The 19,357-nt window shown below is 43.2% G+C and overlaps 1 protein-coding gene across 1 annotated transcript; it reads left to right on the forward strand.

Moving 5' to 3' along the window:
* Window positions 1–981: 981 nt before the first annotated feature.
* On the forward strand, window positions 982–17,103 carry Noxred1 (NADP dependent oxidoreductase domain containing 1). The gene is made up of 6 exons (XM_050152474.1): window positions 982–1,136; window positions 8,022–8,221; window positions 11,019–11,199; window positions 11,703–11,854; window positions 12,978–13,200; window positions 16,914–17,103. The coding sequence occupies exons 1-6, from the start codon at window positions 982–984 to the stop codon at window positions 17,101–17,103; spliced, it is 1,101 nt and encodes a 366-aa protein (XP_050008431.1).
* The last annotated feature ends 2,254 nt before the right edge of the window (window positions 17,104–19,357 follow it).

Here is a 19,357-nt window from a genome sequence, read left to right on the forward strand (position 1 = left end):
ATGATGCTCCAATCTGGAAGAAAAAAAGAAGGCTGGTCAGATGGCTCACCTCACTCCTCTTCCAGAGGTCCTGAGTTCAATTCCCAGCAACTACATGGTTGTGAGTAATGAGATCTGGTGCCCTCTTCTGGCCTGCAGGAATACAATAAGAACACTGTATACATAATAAATAAATTTTTAAAAAAAAGAAAAAAGAAAAACAAATAGAAATCGAGAATCTTTGTTGGGGAAATATACGTTCCACCCTGGCTTGGGGTAGCATTCCTACAAGTAGCGAAGGAACTGTGTCTCCCTCACATTCAGGCCAGGAAAGTTTGTAGCCATGTCTTGCTCCTTTAAGACCAGAGAATAGAATGAACTGGTTGCTATGGGGTCATAATGACAATTCTCTTGGGTGGCTCGCCTTACATACGTAGTTTTCAGCTGCCCAGACCAGATGTCCTGAGGAGTAGGGCATATCTCAGTTGGTAAGAGATTATGTAGATTGGTTTGTATATGTCTAGGTTTATTTTCTAAGATTGTAGTGCCCACGCTGTAGCTAAGGGATCAGTGGTACCCAGTTTGGGCTCTTTTCTGCCCTACAGGGAACACAGAGTTTACTCAAAGTGGAGATTTTCTTTGAAACGAGGTTTTCTGTGATCCGCAATATTTCTAAAGCTCACAGAATGGAAGAGGAAAGCGCCTAGCAATGAGAGCCCACGAGACCTACCGCTATCCTAACTCCTGCTGGAAGATGCACCCGTAGCCAGTATGGCTAAATCTTCCTGTGAATTCCCGTTCAGGGTTCATGCATCCAGGGTTCATGACCCGTAGGTATTAGGACGCCTCTGGAAGGAGAGAGCGCCGAAGCTCACCGCCATGAGGACACGTGACCTAGTCCCACATCAATGTGACTTACGCCCTTGCACCCGAACCCCTGTTCTCCAGGGTGGGGAGTCATGTTGTTTGGTTTCTGTCCCTGCAGGAGATGGTGGTTTGGGAATGGATATACTAGACGACCTTGAGTCCCTGAAGTTTGAGTATGGGATTCCAGAGGATGAGCGCTACTGGCTGTATTTGCAGGGGCGGTATCGGGGACTGATGATCAAGGGCTGCGCTCATGCAGTCTTCTTTTGCAAACTGTTCTGTACTTTAAGGTAAGCTAACTGATAAAGACAAGCATCACTGCTGGGCGCCCAAGGGACTTGCACTTTTTAGATTGGAGGTTAAATTGGGCAGAAAAATTTGTTTTTCTAACCAAGTCCAGTCCACATTCAATCACTTCTCATCTGAAATGAATGGCAAAATCCATTCAAGGATGTTTTGTGCTTACATAGTAAAGCCTGGGCTGGTGGTGACTGCTGGGCAGAGGGTGGCCGAATTATTCCATTTATTCACACATTTACTCCCCCACACCACCAGCTCGCCTTCCACGGCACTAATGACCAGTCACCCTTGTCTGTTACTTCAGATAGAGGCAGTTCTTTCTTCTGAGACTGACCTATCAGTGGGTGACAGGAACAACTGAAGGAGATCAGAGAAACATTATATCTGAACAAGTAAAACTATTAAGCCAACCAAGTTCTTAAAAACAGTAACTGAAATGAATGATTTCACCAGAGGAATTCAGCATCTGGTATGACCGAGCAGATGGAATCAGAGAACTCAAAGATGCGTCAGTTGGAAGTATTAGTAAAAGAAAGAAAAAAAAAAGGAACAAGTAAAGAGAAACACCGTAATCAAATTTGATAAATAATAGCAAAAGCAAGAAAAAAAAAAGGCAACTTGTGCACAATGTAGCTTCCATCATGTTGAAGCAAACTCTGATACAGCAGATAAGATTTTAAATAAAAAACTTATACGGGACAAAGAACGGAATTGTTACAATGATAAAAGATCGTTTTCCATGAAGATATGTGTCTGATATCCAAACATTCAGCTTTGTGAAGCAAATACTGATATACTAAAAGATATGAAAGATATTTCAACACCTCAGTTACAGCCATCATTACAGGATCCAGGCAGAAGATCAAAAAGGAAACAGCAGGCAGAAACACCAGAAACACCGCAAAGCAGAACACTCAGAATCAGGAGAATAGATGCTTGTGTGTGGTGTGATTTTTTTTTTTTTTTTTTTTTTTTTTTTTTTTTTTNTTTTTTTTTTTTTTTTTTTTTTTTTTTTTTTTTTTTTTTTTTTTTTTTTTTTTTTTTGCTGTGCTCTACTTTGTTTTGATTTGTGGCAGGGTCTCACTCTGCAGAGAAACCCTGTCTCGAAAACAACAAGAAAAAGAAAGAAAGAAAAAAAGAAGAAGAAAAGAAGAAAGAGATGTCAGGTCATCTTAGTTCATTTCCTAGTTCAGATTACATAAACTCCGGGAAAGAGGAGAATGTAAGCATGCACGAGAAGCCATCCCACAGGAACCCACACCTATGCAATGCCCAATTAAAATCAAACACCTCATCCTAACACGGGGCTTCCCATTTTACCTTTATACACCAACATTTGCCTATGGGCCATGTCTGTCTCTTCTCTATCCACAGGCAGTCCTTTGTCCTCAGGGACAAATACCCCTGCCCTCTTTCCCTTGTTTCCTTCTCCTCCTCCCTTGTCCTCTGTCTTCTGTGTTTGTCTCTTATTCCTTGCTCTCTGTCCCTCTGGAGCAAATAAATCTCCTTGGTGGTGAGAACTTGGTTTTGGAGGTGCTGAGCTGATACTTGTCCTTTCAAGAGTGGTTTGCCTTCATTTTGTGTAAAATGAGGGGAGAGCATCACGGGGAGTTAGTCACTGTCTCTGCCTTCTGACTTTATGCCTAAATACCCTTTGTAAAAACCACATTTACCAAAGAAAAATGATTTTAGTTCAACACAGAGAAGTAGTTGACAAAAGCCAACATTCCTCCATGAGTACAACACTCAACACAGGGAAATTACCTCAGTGTACTGAAGGCCTTGTATGAAAAGCCCAAGGTGACATCACATTCAAAGCAGAAAGCTTTTCCTCTAAGACCAGACACAAGGCAAGGAGTCCCACCTTCACTAATTATATTCACTTAAGTCCTGGAAGTCATAGCCAATGCAGTTAGGTTAAACAAACAAACAAATAAAAAATTTCATAGGTGACTCTGCCTCAAAACCACAAAAAACACCTGGCAGTGGTGGTGCACACCCTTAATCCCAGCACTTGGGAGGGAGGCAGAGGTAGGACAATCTTTGTAAACTCAAGGACAGCCTGGTCTACAGAACACAGAGCGAGTTCTGGGACAGCCGTGGCTATACAGACACCCTGTCTCAAAAAACAAAACATAAAAAGCAAAACAAAAAGAGAAAGGAAGGAAGGAAGGAAAGATGGAAGGAAGGAAGAGAAAGAAATCACTCAAAAACCAGTTGCGTTTATGTATGCTGACAATCAACAGCGGAAAAGGATTTTAACAACAATGCCAGCTAGGGGTGGATCTCAGTGGTAAGAACATGAGTCAATAAATAGGACACTACAAAACCACAGGCAATGGAAGCAAAAATAAACCAATAGGATTGTTTCGAACTTAAAGGCATCTATATAGCTAAGAAATAAAAGCATCTGGATAGCAAAAGAGCGGACCGCTAAAAAGGGAGAAAATGCTTGAAAACCATTTATCTGCTGAGGTGTAAGCATTGATTATATGCTTGGGGACGAAGCTCAGTTGGCACAGTGCCTGCCTAGCATGCACAATGCACAAGTTTAATCCCCGGCATTGCATTAACCGGGTGTCAGTCACCTGTCAATGGGCCTCAGGAGAATCAGATGTTTAAGGTCTTCTTCAGTTACGTACCAAGTTCAAGGCCAGTCCAGATGACTCGAGACACTTCCTTTAAAAAAATAAAAATTGTACACAATGGAGTACTGCACAGCAGAAAAAAATAACAGGAAAATGGATGGAACTAGAAAACATTATTTTGAGTGAGGTAACCCAGACATAGACAATTATCACATGTACTCACTCATAGGTGGTTTTTAAACATAAAGCAAAGAAAGCCAGCCTACAAACCACAATCCCAGAGAATTTAGACAACAATCTGGACACTAAGAGAGATTTACATAGATCTAATCTACAGGGGAAGTAGAAAGTATAAAAAGACAAGATCTCCTGAGTAAATTGGGAGCATGGGGACCTTGGGAGAGGACTGAAAGGGGGAGGGGAGAGGCAGGGAGGGGAGCAGAGAAAAATGTAGAGCTCAATAAATATCAATTAAAAAAAAAGAAAAAAGAAAAAGAAAAATTGGCCAGGCAGTGTTGATGAACACCTTTAATCCCAGCACTTGGGAGGCAGAGGCAGGCAGATCTCTGTGAGTTTAAGACCAGCCTGGTTTACAAGAGCTGGTTCCAAGACAGGCTCCAAAGCCACAGAAAAACCCTGTCTCGAAAAAACAAAACAAAACAAAACAAAAAAATAAAATTGGCCGAGTGGTGTTGGTGCATGCCTTTAATCCCAGCACTTGGGAGGTAGAGGTAGGCAGATCTCTGTAAATTCAAGACAAGCCTGGTCCACAAGGTTCCAAAGCTACAGAGAAACCCTGTCTTGAAGAAAAAATAAAATAAAAATAAATAAATAAAATAAAAATTGTTGTGGGATATTTGATTGCACTGTGACACTCTGAGACTGTTAATAAAGTTAACCTTGAATTGGGGTGGAACCAATGACTAGCTGACCGGAATTAGCCATAGAGAGAAGCCCATAATTTGGATAGAGAAGATGAAAAAGAAGTGTTGTGATCCAGCTGCCCTCACTCCCCCTGACTGCTGGGCAAAATAAAGGTTGCTGTTCTTCCACCTGAAAAGAAGCTTCCATGTCTCAATCCCAGCACACACACACACACACCCTCCTCCGCCAGTCTAGCCTATCCAGACACACACACACACACACACACACACACACACACACACACCCCTCCTCCGCCAGTCTAGCCTATCCAGGCTGCGCTGGCTGCAGCAGGAAGGAAAAGGTGGGACTAGAGTTTGGAGTTTCTTTTGGTTTTGGAATGAGTTGCTTCTTGGCTTCTCTGGTCTAGCAGGTTTTCACCCCCGACATCTGACTTCTGAGTCTTTGTTGGTAAACAGAATGATACAAACTTAGTTTAAATATACTTATCTTGGCTGCAGGCCATGGCCTGTGTGGCCAGCAGGGTGCTGACTGGGGGACCTGTGGGGCTGCAGATGACAATCAAAATATCAGTAGACTCATGTGCAGCCCCTAAACCAATAGAAAAACCATCAAAAATCTCACTTGGAAGGCACAGGCAGTTGGATCTCTGTGCATTCGAGGCCAGCCTGGTCTACAGAGTGAGTTCCAGGACGGCCAAGGCTACACAGAGAAACCCTGTCTCGAAAAGATGAAAATAAATAAAAGTCCAGTATATATTGTGAGTGTTACAGCTCTGGAGGGAAAGGTATCCTGACTCATCGGGAGGTCAGACTATAGCTGAAGTTGGGGTACAGTGGGGGTCTGCAGAAATGTAGCAATCTCCTTCAGCTTCAGCAAACAGCTACTCTTTTCTGCTCGACCCCCAAGGAAGTTTCCTAGCAGATATAACTGTTTTATCTGTTCTTTTGTTTGTTTTTTTTCTGCTCAGCCCCCTTAAGAAAACATCTCAGCAAAGGTTCCACTCCGCACAGGTGAAAGAACTTCCCTCAAAACTTTTTTTTTTTTTTTTTTTTTTTTTTTTTTTTTTTTGAGACAGGGTTTCTCTGTGGCTTTGGAGCCTGTCTTGGCACTAGCTCTGTAGACCAGGCTGGTCTCGAACTCACAGACCGTCTGTCTCTGCCTCGAGTGCTGGGATTAAAGGCATGCGCCACCACCACCGGGCTCTTCCTTGTTTTTTTCAAGACAGGGTTTCTTTGTGTAGCTTTGGAGCCTGGCCTCCAACTCACAGAGATTCACCTGTCTCTGCCTCCCTCTTGAGTGTTAGGATTAAAGGTATGTGTTACCACCACCTGGCAAGGGAGAATATTTTTTGCTCAGGGATTGGTTGGTTTTGTGTTCAGTTGGTCAGGGGCTGGGCACTGGTTTCAGGACCAAACTTTCTTTCACTGACCCTTTTTTGTTTTTTGGCTCTAGTTTTAGAACCAGGGCGTATTTCTTTCACTGGCTCTGGTTCCAGGGTGAAAGTGTGTTTCTATGACTCTGCTTTCAGAGTCAGGGTCAGGGTATGTTTCTTTGATTCTGGGTTTAGGGCTAAAGTGTTTCTTTCACTAGCTCTGGTTCCAGGGCTAGAGTGGGTTTCTTTTACCACCTTTGGTTTCAGGACCAGGGTGGGTTTCTTTGGCTAGCCCTTTTACCCTACATTTATAAAGACCTCCTACAACTCAGCAATAAATTCAACAACCTGATTTTTAACCCAAGATTTCTTCAAAGAATGTATAGAAATAACCAACAGTTACAGGAAAGGTTGTTCAACATTGATAGTCATCAGGAAAATGCAAATCACAACTGCAATAAGATACTCTTTTTTTTTTTTTTTTTTTTTTTTTGTTTTTTGAGACAGGGTCTCTCTGTAGCTTTTGGAGCCTGTCCTGGAACTCCCTTTGTAGACCAGGCTGGCCTTGAACTCACAGAGATCTGCCTGCCTCTGCCTCCCGAGTGCTGGGATTACAGGTGTGCACCACCACCGCCCGGCTAAGATACTCCTTTATACCTGTTAGAACAACCACTATTGGAGCACCAGAAATGAACAAGTTTTGGTGTGAATGTAGAGAAATTGGAACATTTGTTTAATGTTGTTAAGAATGTAAGAATTAAGCAGGATTGCATAAGATCAAGCAACCCCATTTCTGGGTATTTATACCCTAAGAATTCCCAGAGATGTTTGTATGCCCATGTTCATTGCAGCCTCATTTAAGGTATCCAAGACATGCAAGCAATTTTAATGTCCATTGATGCTGAATGGGTGTAACAGTTAATGCTCCTCGCCATGATGGTCATGGATTCTAACTCTCTGGAACAGGGAGCCCCAAGTTATTGCCTTGGTCATGACATTTTACCTCGGCAATAGAAAAAGTAGCTAAAACAACCCTTAAGATACTTTTGTTAGGTATAACAGTAACAAGATGGATATATAATGGTTACTAAGATGGCTAAATGAGCTAGCTGTGTTACATATGTCGAGAGTGGTGGCTCACACCTGTAATCTCAACACTCAGCAAGCAGAGGCAGGGAAGTCGAAGTCGGGAAAACCGCCTGGACTACATGAGATTCTTTCCAAAACAAAACAAGAAACAGATCACATTATATACATATGATGAAATATTACTGTTTGACCTCAAGAAGGAAAATTTGTAAGCTGTGAATTGCATGAAGCTTGAGGATCTGATCCTAAGTTCAAAATGCTAATGCTGCACGATTCTGCCTACATGGTGTCCTTAAAGGTTTTTAAGTTTTAAAGTTTTTCTGATGGGAAAGCAAGCCGCAAGTAAAATGGTAATTTCCAGATGTGGGGATGGGAAGTGAGCCATACAGGAATATAAAGTTCCTGTTTTGCAGGGATGCAAAGAGTCTAGATATCAGTTGCATAGCAACGTGCATAGATGCAAACATATTGTGTACTTAAGATGGTGATGATACATTCTAATCGACAGCTGTGTGTGTGCCCAGCAAGTAGACCATAATGCTCAAAGAATTGGTCCATGTGTGCTATGCATCACCATATAACGTATAACAGTCATAGTGATGTTCCAAGCTAATAAAATACGAGATATACAAACTTGGTGTTTAAAGGTCCAGGAAAATTCAAGATAGAAAAACAAAAAAATATTTTCATCGATAAATTTTTCCACACAGTTTTGGGCCCTTAGAAAAGTGAGGTGCTTTTTCAGGATGAAGGTTTTATTCCCTACTAAGACTGTAGAAATGGCCTTCAGCTGAAATGCCTTGTTTCTGAAGTATTATTTTGTCATTAGACTTCCACATGGGAAAAAAGAAAAAACAAACAAACAAACAAACCAAGCTTAGGGACTCCTGGGGAAAACTACAGCACGTACATGCGTTTGTGTGTGTTTGTTCATTTTCTAGAGAACTATTACAGCAGGGCTGGCGCACAATACAGTCTCGGGCTGTGTCATTTGATGCTGCCTCCATGGAGGATGAGACGTTAAAAGTGGGCATCATCGGTTGTGGCCACCTCGGGAGGCAGCTGGCTACCGTCCTGCTGAGACTTGTCCCCATCCCTGCTGAGAACCTGCACATCTCCACTCGGAGGCCCGAGTCCCTGGGTGAGGAGCACTGTGTAGACAGTGGGGGTGGGGCTGGTAGCTAGCGTTAACAAAGCTGTTTGGAGAGGTCCCTTTAAAGCAAGGCTTCTCTGCTTGCTGGCCCTAAATTTTAAACTTGTCAAGATAACTTTTCTCCACTCATTTATATCTGTTTCTCCTTCCTGTGCCCTTGGTGCGAATTATCTTTCTGGGTATGAGATATGGGGGGATTTTGCATACAGTATTCAAATCTAAGTGGAATATTAGAGTCTGAAAAAAATGTCAACGAATATTTCTATTTGTCCTTATATTCAAAAAATGACATCTGGGTATAAAAATACAATGATTCCAGTTATGGATTAGCGTGATAGAAATAAGAACTCTGGCCGGGTGATGGTGGCCCACGCCTTTAATCCCAGCACTCGGGAGGCAGAGGCAGGCGGATCTCTGTGAGTTTGAGACCAGCCTGGTCTACAGAGCTAGTTCCAGGACAGGCTCCAAAGCCACAGAGAAACCCTGTCTCGAAAAACCAAAAAGAAAAAAAAAGAAATAAGAACTCTGATTGTTTCTGAGGAAACAGACTGAAAAAGGACCTGGACTAATTCCCGGGGAGAAGGAAATGCTTTCTGTCTAGAGCAACCGTTCTCAACCCTTAGGGGGTCAAATGGCCCATTCACAGCGGTCACCTAAGATCACTGGAAAATATGGATATTTACATTATGATTTATAACAGTAACAAAATTATAGATATGGAGTAGCAATGAAAATAATTTTATGGTTGGGGGTCACCACTGTAGCACAAGTAATAAAAACCCAGAGACAGATATTGGGGTTCAACCTGAAGATCAGCAAAGCAAAGCAACCAAATCACTAAAGAGCTCTTAACTCTGTGAAATCGTCAAACTGAAAAAGAGCGAGTTCTCGTCTCATCCCGCCTTATAGTCCTCTCTAGTGCTGGGATTAAAGGCATGCGCCACCACTGCCTGGCCTGTATGGCTGTCTAGTGTGGCTGTTTTGCATTCTGATTTTCAGGCAAGCTTTATTTATTAAAATACAAATGAAATAAGGGGGGGAGAGGCAGGGAGGGGAGCAGAGAAAAATGTAGAGCTTAATAAATGTCAAAAATGTATAAAAAATACAGATGAAATATCATGACACACCACAACACGAGGAACTGTATTAAATGGTTGCAGAATTAGGAAGGGTGAGAACCACTGTTTAGATGGAAATATGAGCTACATATGTGCTCTTACCAAAACTGCTCAAAATGTATGCCTCAGAACTCCGTGTGCTATCGCATGTAAAGTACATGGCAATGAAATACACATTGGCAGCAGAACGGTACGCATAGTGTAGAAATTTTTTTCTTTCTTTTTTCTATCTTTGTTGAGACAGGGTTTCTCTGTGTAACAGTCTTGGCTATCTTGGATCTCACTTTGACAACCAGGCTGGCCTCGAACTCACAGAGATTTGCCTGCCTCTGCCTCCCGAGTGCTGGCTGAGATTAAAGGTGTGTGTCACCTTGCTTGGCATCGCCTTCTCCTTTCTAAGTAGTATAGCATGGCGTGAGTGTTAAAGTTTTTTTCTTTCCTTTCCTTTCCTTTCCTTTCCTTTCCTTTCCTTTCCTTTCTTTTGTTTTTCCCCAAAACAGGGTTTCTCTGTATAGTTTTGGAGCCTGTCCTGGAACTCACTTTGTAACCAGGCTGGCCTTGAACTCACCGAGATCCACCTGCCTCTGGAGTGCTGGGATTAAAGACGTGTACCACTTCCACCTGGCTACAGTTTTTTTTTTTCTATTTGTTAATGAAATTTCCCCCTTATTTTTGGTCACTGCAAATACAGCCTCTATTAATGCTTGTATACCAGTGTGGACTTTTACTTTCATGTTTTTCTGACTTGTTAAAGAAACATCTGATGCTTTGTTAGCATCTAATGCTTTTCTTTCCAATTTAACCTAAGGAAAGATCACATGTGAATTTTTACCAACGCTGCATATGAACACATTTCATTATGCTATTTTCCTTTTTAAAATTTTTATTTACTGGGCTGGAGAGATGGCTCAGAGGTTAAGAGCACTGGCTGTTCTCCCAGAGGTCCTGAGTTCAATTCCCAGCAACCACATGGTGGCTCATAGCCATCTGTAATGAGATCTAGTGCCCTCTTCTGGCCTTCAGGCATAAATGCAGATAGGATGCTGTAAACTAAATAAATAAATCTTTAAAAAAAAAAAAAGATCCACTGCCTGGATCTTTAAAAAAAATTTTTTTTAATTTACTTGTATTTTATGTCTGTGTGTGCTGCATGTACATCTGCATGCCAGAAGAGGATGAGCATTAACCTCTCCCAACATCTTTTGCATTCTGTTTTTCGGTAACATTTAATATGGGAACCATCCTCTTGGTCTAGAGGGCCCGTGTGAGAGCTGCCTTAAAGAATACACAGAAAACACTTCATTCATTCATTCTCTGGCAAGTGCTATCTACAAGAAATAGAAGCAGAATGCTTCTTAGAGATTTCTTCTCCCTAACCTAAATTAAAATAATAATAATAAAAACACTTTACGTTTGTTCTAAAAGCAAGACAAAAAGAACCAGGCAAGAGCTGTAAGCTTTGCCACCCTGGCCGGCTTCGCCCAGGGGAGGGGCCTTTTTTGCGTAACTCACAGAAGCATCCAGGAACAGCTTCTGGTTTCTGTGGCAACGAGGCCCTGGCTGCTTACTGAGACATTTCCCTCCATCCTCTCCCCGCGGCTGGCGGCTGATGCTCAGGATGAATTTCTCTGTGTTGTGCGCTCTCTCCTGTCCTTTCTCCCTCCCAGTTGAGTTCCAGAAGTTAGGGGTCCGGTGCCTGTACGACAACGCTTCTGTGGCGAGCTGGGCCCAAGTCTTGTTCCTCTGCTGTCTGCCGTCTCAGCTGCCTAATATCTGCTTGGAAATCCAAAACAAACTCGAGAAGACCTGCTTCGTGTACAGCTTTGTGTCGGCGATCCCGCTACCCAGGTCAGCATGAGAACCGAACAGCCTAGTCACTGAAGTCGCCTGCCCGCCTCTTGGAGTTAGGTCATCCTCAGGAAAAAGGAGCCACGTGACCCGCAGAAAGACCCAGCCAGCCTTTCTATCTCCACCTGCCCCCGAACCCCGGTTTTTACATAAACAACACTTAGAATTGGGATATTTCCCCCTGTTTAAAATGTGAATGGCATATTGTTTCCCAGGTACTCACATCAATGAGAAAACAGCAGATAGCATGAAAAGCTATGAAAAATAGGTGTCAAGCGTCCTTTTTGTACTCCTGCCTCTAGTCGAAAGCTAGGCACACGATAGGAGGATGGCTGGGAGAATCCATCCATCAGGGCCCTTCGTGGACACCAGGCCCAGTCATGTCACTGAGCCGTGCTGTGCAGGGGAGGGGGGGCGGCTGTTCGGCTTAGCTCCCAGCGCAGTAGACTGGATAGCCATTCCTTCCCAACTGATGCTGTACTCCCCGACTCTGTGGCTTTCAGGCTGAAATTTCTACTGAACCATAACAATATCCTGCGGCCTCAGTATCACTTTACTGAGCATTTTGACAACATCTGGGGAGAGACTAAGGAAATCACAGCTGTTCTTCAAGATCCAGAGGTCATTCGGGGTACCTACCCCTACAGTGATGTTGGTAAATGCTCAACTGTGTAACTGCTTCTGACATTCTCTTGACAGTTACCTTCTATGGTGTGTGTGTGTGTGTGTTGGGAAAAGCACAAAGTAGATACATTTAGTTATTCGAGTTTGGTATGTGTCTTAGGGTTTTGATTACTGTGAAGAGACACCATGACCATGGCAGCAACTCTTATAAAAGAAAAACATTTAATTGAGGTAGCTTATATTTTCAGAGGCTCAATACATTGTCGTCATGGTGTGACATGGTGCTGGCAGACATGGTGCTGGAGAAGGAGCTGAGAGTTCTATACTTTGACCCACAGGCAACAGGAAGCCTAGGAGACTTCAAAGCCCGACCCCACAGTGACACAGTTTCTCCAACAAGGCCACACCTATTCTAAGAAGGCCACACCCCCTGATAGTGCCACTCCCTCTGAGCTTAGTGACCAGTTACATTCAAACTACCATAGTATGAAAAAAAGGGCTGGATAGGTAAGAGGAGCCTTTCTTAGGCAGAACTGAAAACCCTAACTTTTGGATCCTTAAGTCTGAACTGGAAACAACCAGGGAAAATAACTTATGTGAATAAGGGAATGAGCTGGGCTTGGTGGTACATGCTGATAACTCCAGTCTTAGAGAGGTGGAGATGAAAGAAGCTGGGTGTCAGGGCTCCTTAGCTATAACCAAATTTGCGGATAACTAAAGCTACATGTGAGTCCGTCTCAAAAAAACAAAAGACAAACAACAAACAATAACAACAACAAAAAAAAACCAAAAAGATCCCAGGAGAACAACAGCAATAACAACAAAAACCAGAACACAATGTCTGGGACAAGAAAAATGGGTTGGTTTCCCTCTCATCTTGCAGTATTTCCCAGTTCCTGCTGTGGGCAGGGACCGTTGTAGAGATCCTTCTGCCTTTAGCAGTGCCCAGCTCAGTCCTGTCTGCTCCCCTTCAGTGCGATCAGCTCATAATGTGATCTATGGGGCTCATAGCCAGGGAGGAAGAGCGTTCATCTCTTGGCACACCGCTAACCAGTTTAGGGGAGAAGGTGGCCTCGCTGTCCCTCTCTCGGTCTCTCCTGGGTACCCTACAACTTCTTTCTGCAGTGCTCACTGTCATTTTTCTTCATGTCAAGGGGGAGTGATCCTCAACATCAAATGGCTGGAGGGGGTGTTCTATGCGGCCATCAACGTCTGCACAGCGAGGAACGTGTTCCACTCCCACGTGCTCCAGATCCTCAACAAGCTCTTTCTCTCCGCGCACTGGGAAAGCTGCGAGACAGACAAGGCGTCCTGTCCCAAATTCCAGCTAACAGATTTTTTGAACAAAAACTACGTCAATACGTTGCTTCATAGAAGGTATGATGTCAGACATCTGGCCATTGGAATCTGTCCCCCAGTCCTGTCTTAATGGAGGATGCTTTCTGAAAACATTTTTTGGGGTGGGGCAGTAGTGGCACAAATCTTTAATCCTGGCACTCAGGAGGCAGAGGTGTAAGTTCGAGGCCAGCCTGCTTTACAGAGTGACTTCCAGGATGGCCAGGGCTACACAGAGAAACCCTGTCTCAAAAAACTAATAAAAAATGTCTTGGTGGGGGGCTTGGAGAGACCACAGGGAGACCTGTAGGAATTTGTTTTCTCCTTTCGCCACGTGCATGCTGGGGTTGAAGTCAGATCCCCAAGCTTGGCAGCAAGCATGGTTGTAGCAGCATCTTTACCCGCTAAACCATTTAGTCTGTCTCGTTCACTTCTTTTGTTTTATCCTTTCACGTTCCTCTCCTAGCTTCTGCGTGGTTTTGTTTGTTTGTTTGTTTTTCTTTGTTTGTGTTTGAGAGTCTCCTTACAGCCCAGGCTGGCCTTGAACCTGACGTCCTAGAATTTCAACTTTTCAAGTTCAAGGCTTTCAAACGAGCCCCGCCACATTGCGTGACCCTGATCTGCATTCCCCTTTAAAGCGGGTAGAAATAATACACTTTTCTAAAAACAAAACAAAAGAACAACAGCAACAACAAAAACCTTAACCAGTTTTAAAAGAACGTCTCCCTGCCTCTTAAATCTCATTTTGTAGATAGTCATCTTGAATAGAGTATGCTTTGTCCTTTCTTCTAGGCACTGACAGATATTAGTATTATATGGTAATATGTATGCTATTATGTATGTATGTAATATGTATGCTTATCTATTACTCCAGTGTTAGAAACACGGAGGCATAACACCACTTTTGCCTTCTGTATCCACCTAGAGCTCTGATGGTGGTGTTGTCTGCTTCACTTAGGAAAAGCAGCCACACAGGCAGCCTTTCAGACACATTGTGTAAGTTACAAGTTGCCCGGCCTTCCTGTGATAGAGTATAATTCTTTCTTTCACCTCAGATTTTGCACAGTGGGCTGCTAGAACATCCGTGTACTCCTTTGAATACTTGGACAGGTATTTCTGCTGGATAAACATACTGATGACTGTCTGGGTTAGAGGACACATATGTACATAATCGCTTAGCAAAACATCCATACCAATGCCATATGCGAGTGTTCTTTATTTCTCGATAGCGTGGTAACGATAAAGTCAACCTTTCTGGTCTTTGCTAATCCAATACGGGAAGCTTGCTGCTGCCATTACTAGTGATTTCCATGTCCCCTGACTCACTGGACTCTGAGCTCCTTTCCTTCGTGGACGGCTGGGTACGCCATTCTTCTTCAAGCAGTTGTTCCTCTTGGCTGGCACGCCTCTTCTCTGATAGTTCCCCTGCTGATTTCCTCTCAGATCTGAGAGTTCTGGAGATCAACCCTGGGTCCTCTTTTCTTTCATCATCTACACTTGTTCCTGGGCAGTCTTTTCCAGTTTGGGAATTCTTTTTTTTTTTTTTTTTTTAAGTTTTTCGAGACAGAGTTTCTCAGTTGTAGCCTTGGCTGTCCTGGGACTCACTCTGTAGACAAGGCTGGCCTTGAACTCACAGAGATCAGCCTCCCTCTACCCCCTGAATGCTAAGATTAAAGGTGTACACCCGGCTTCAAGTTGCCGTTTTTTTACTCTGGTCGGATAAAACTCTCCATTGGTGCTGTGTCTGGGTAATCATGAGGTTGCCATCTCCTGAAGCCCGATGTGCGGAAGCACCCCAGTTTCTGTGGGGATCTTATCTAACTACTGCTGCCTCACCAAGTGCCGCAGGCTGGAATCCCAGGACCCCAGACCTAATCATGGATTCCGGTTTCTCCTTCCCACTCCATATTCTGGTCACCTGCTGATGATGCTCTCAGCCTGGGATTTTCCTCACTTCTCTGTTGTTTCGTTTCCTGACGCTTTAGGTTTATTTTTTAATTTTAGTGGCCCATATCCTATAATAACTCCATGAGAAAAGGGTCTATTGGAAGTAATTTTGGAGATTTGTTAGTGTTTGAAAAGGTTTGTGCTCTTACCTACCATTTTTCTGAGAATATGGTTAAGTAGCAGATTGGAGATTGAAATCGTTTTCCTGTCGTGTTTTTAAGCTCTGTTCCATCATCTTCTGCTTTTGGACACTCTGTTGGGAGGGAGCTATAAGGCCTTTCTAGCTCATCTTGTTCTACTTGTGCTTTTTGGAGACAAGGTCTCATCTAGCCCAGGCTGCTCCTGGACTACCGATTCTTTGGCCAAATTCCAGGTGCTGAACCATGTTATACTTTTTTTAAAAATATTTATTTATTTATTTATTATGTATACAATATTCTGCCTGAAGGCTGTAAGAGGACACCAGACCCCATTACAGATGGTTGTGAGCCACCATATGGTTGCTGGGAATTGAACTCAGGACCTTTGGAAGAACAGGCAATGCTCTTAACCTCTGAGTCATCTCTCCAGCCCCCATGTTACACTTTTTAATTGGACATGTCTCACTATGTATCCTTGCCTGTCCTGAAACTTGTAGGCCTTGAACTCACAGAGTTCCACCTGCCTCTGCCTCCTGAGTGCTGGGATTAAAGTTGTGTGTCAGCATGCCTGCCTAAAAGTTGTCATTCTTTATTTTTAAATGATTTATTTGCTTTATGTTTATTGGTGTTTTGCCTGCATGTATGTCTGTGTGAGGATGTCAGGTTCCCTGAAACAGGAATTACAGACGACTGTGCGCTGCCATGCAGGTGCTGGGAATTGAACTCAGGTGCTCTGGAAGAGCAGCCAGTGCTCTTAACCACTAAGCCATCTCTTCAGCCCCAAGATTGTCATTCTTGAGAGGCAAGAACTTAAGTGATTAAACCCACCCCTACAATTAATTTTTTAAAAATATTGTAAAATATAACACATGTGCAGAAGAAGTTAATACTCTGTGTGGAGGCCTAAAAATGTGAGCTGGCTGCCTTCAGGACACTCGGTCTAGGGTGGGTTCATTGCCTAAACAACAGAATGCTAATGACTTGATGTCTCAAAGCATTGAAGCAAATAACTGTTCTAGCTGTCCTTTGTATCAGGTTAAAGCAGCCTTTTGTCTTCTTCCCCTTTCTGTGTTGGGGTTTAAAAGTGCACGGAAAATAAACGCAGGTGAGCTCAGCATTCAGTATTCGCTGAGCTCTCCTGTGTTTTAGTGATTCTTTCTTATTTCTGTTCTCCCTACTTGACATTTTTCAGATCCGCATACCCCTACCCTGGTAAGTGGTATACTTGTTGAAACACGGTCCCCGACACTTCTGTAAATATACAGCCTTATGAGTTATTGATGCAAATGTCCATATCGCCCTGCCCTGGGGAAGCCATGTGCTCAGCTGTGCTTCTCCAGACGTCCTCGATTATGCCTTTGTAAGTTCCTACTTTCCCCCTTTTCTCTGTTACATCCTTTACACTTCTGCTTTTCTCAAGGCGTTGTTTTTGCTAGCACACTTTAGTAGCACATTTTCTTTTGTGTTTATTCCATAGTCCTTGCATATGCTGGTCCATATAGCTCAGTTGTTTCTGTTTTCATTTTTTCACCATTTCTGTCTGGAAATTTCTACAGTGATGTGATATAGTCAAGTTCAGAGAGTCTTCCTTCCATCTGGTGTTTCATACCCAAGTGATTTGTATTAAACAGACTCAAAGAAAGTAACACTGTCTTTTCTCCACCCCAGGCCTTTCCCCTGGTTTGATCTGACTACCGTGCAGCTCAAGGATACGCCTTTTAGCCAGCATCTCTCAGCCACGCCTACTCTCCAGAACCACCTGACTCTTCTATACGCTCAATCATTTGGCATCACCCCAACCGAAGAAGAGCTGTCAAAGGTTCCCACGGGTTCTTCACCCCAAGGGGATGAGGGTTGACAGATACCCATGCAATGTGTTTGAGAATTATACTAATGACTTGAGTATAGCATAAAATAAGAGGTCCATATGCATCGATATACGTGGGTTATCTAGCTTTTAAACCAACCTAGTGCACTGCCTCCCCCATAAGGCCTTTTTTTAACACAAACTATTTCTCTTCTAAAGGCTAAATCCAAGTAATTATGTCATAATCAGATGATCAAACAGGAAACCTTTTCCCATGATAACATAGATAAGCTAGAAAATGATACCGCGTGATTCTTCTACTTTTTTGAGTAGAGAAATAAATGTTGGGTGAGCAATCTTAGTTGAATTATGATTAATTCGTGCTTGTTTTAGTTATATTGGACTATTCTAGGATGGCTATTTAAAGCTACTCCCATTTAAACCTTTTAAATCCATAAAGCCCTAAAAATATTACTGGTGAAGGTGTAGCTCAGCTGGTGGAGCGCTTGCTTGGGATGTGCAGAACTGTGCGCTCAGTCATAAGCACCCCCAAAATTCAATGAGGTGGCACCTGCTTGCCACTCCAACACTTAGGAAGTGGAGGCAGGAGGACTGCACACTGAAGGTTGTCCTTGGTTATATAGTGAATTTGAGGCCAGCCTGGGATAGAGGAGACCATGTCCTCAAAAAATTAAAAAAAAAAAAAAACACCAACAAAAATCTCCCAGTCAACCAACCAGCACCACCACCACTAACAATAAAGAAACAAAACAAGCCTTTAATCCCTGAATTCAGGAGGCAGTTCTGGTTCCAAAAAATTGAGTTCAACGACAGCTTGGGCTGTTGCACAGAGAAACCCTGTCTTAAAAAACCCCAAACAATAACAAAACGAAGGAAAACAAATGCAGATTGTTGCAGAGCGACGGCACCCATCTGTAACCCTCGTGCTAGGGGTCTGCAGCAGGAAGCTGGCCTCTCTGGAGCCACAGGTGAGACTGTACCTGAAAACAGGCAGATATAAGCAAAAAAGTGCATTCAAAGCTGGCACTTGCAGTAAATCCTTGAAAAAGGTTTGCAAAATATTGATCTTATTTCTATGGTGTGCATTTGCTTCATGTTTTACAAATTTTTTTTTTGTCAATTATAATAGAGCTGAAAACAAAAACAGTGACCCCACCATGCTAAGAAGTGAAGTTCCCAGCTTTGCGGCTGACAGAGCCGTGGGTTTTCGTTTTTTCAGATGCTCAGGGGCTTTTGAGTAAAACCATTCACACTACACGGAAATCATCATGGGCTTATAGTAGCCATTTACATTTTGTTGTTTTGCATAGTCGTGCGTTAAAGTAAATTCAAGGGTTCCAGAATGCTTTCTTTTTATTTATTTACTTAGGATGGTTTCTGATAAAACTTCCTAATCCAATTGCGGGGGGGGGGGGGCGTGGTTGATTTGTCATCTGATACAAATAGTAGCACAAATATTAGTTTGTTCTGCTCAGGTGTGCAGTTGACGAGGTCATTGCCCTCTGCGCTGTCAGCATCACAGTGGATTTTAGGATGAAGAAATGAGACCCAGGCACTGAGGAGATGAGATGGCTCAGCGGATAACGTGCTTGCTGCACAAAGAAGATGGCCAGAGTTTGGATCCCCAGAACCCAAGTAAAGCTGAGCTGGTGGGTGCGGTGGTTGTGGGTAAACCGAGAGAGGAGGTGGATTCAGGAAATCCATCAAGGGGCAAGCTGGCTACCCTGACTAGCCCAGTCAGTGAGCTCTGAGAGTACCTGCCTCTGTAAATCATGTGACAGTGATGATGGGGGAGACTCAGGACAACTTCTGATCTTCAAATGCACCCACACATGTGGTTCCCAATAACAGGCACACACACACACACACACATACACACAAAGAACACACATACACACAAAGAACACACACACAAGAACGCACACACATATACATAAAAGACACACATACATAAAGAACATACATGCAAAGAACACACATGAACATATACGTACACGTAAATAACACGTACATATGCATAAAAGACACACATACATAAACACACATACACACAAAGAACGCATACATACACATAAAGAACACATACATATACATAAAAGATACATGCATACATAAAGAACACACACACCACACACACTGGGGGTTGGAGAGGTAGCTCAGGGGTTAAGAGCACTGCCTGCTCTTCCAGAGGTCCTGACTGAGTTCAATTCCCAGCAATCACATGGTGGCTCACAACCATCTGTAGTGAGATCTGGTGCCCTCTTCTGGTAAGTAGGCATACACG

Source organism: Alexandromys fortis, unplaced genomic scaffold, assembly GCF_014885135.2.
Source record: "Alexandromys fortis isolate MF-2015 unplaced genomic scaffold, M_Fortis_MF-2015_v1.1 scaffold_47, whole genome shotgun sequence".
NCBI lineage: Eukaryota > Metazoa > Chordata > Mammalia > Rodentia > Cricetidae > Alexandromys > Alexandromys fortis.

Bases quoted from the DNA above. Each gene is read 5' to 3' on its own strand.
- Noxred1 (XM_050152474.1), top strand. From the start codon at position 982: ATGGATATACTAGACGACCTTGAGTCCCTGAAGTTTGAGTATGGGATT. The intron at 1,137-8,021 runs GTAAGCTAACTG...TTCATTTTCTAG, and splicing joins AAACTGTTCTGTACTTTAAG to AGAACTATTACAGCAGGGCT. The intron at 13,201-16,913 runs GTATGATGTCAG...TCTCCACCCCAG, and splicing joins AATACGTTGCTTCATAGAAG to GCCTTTCCCCTGGTTTGATC.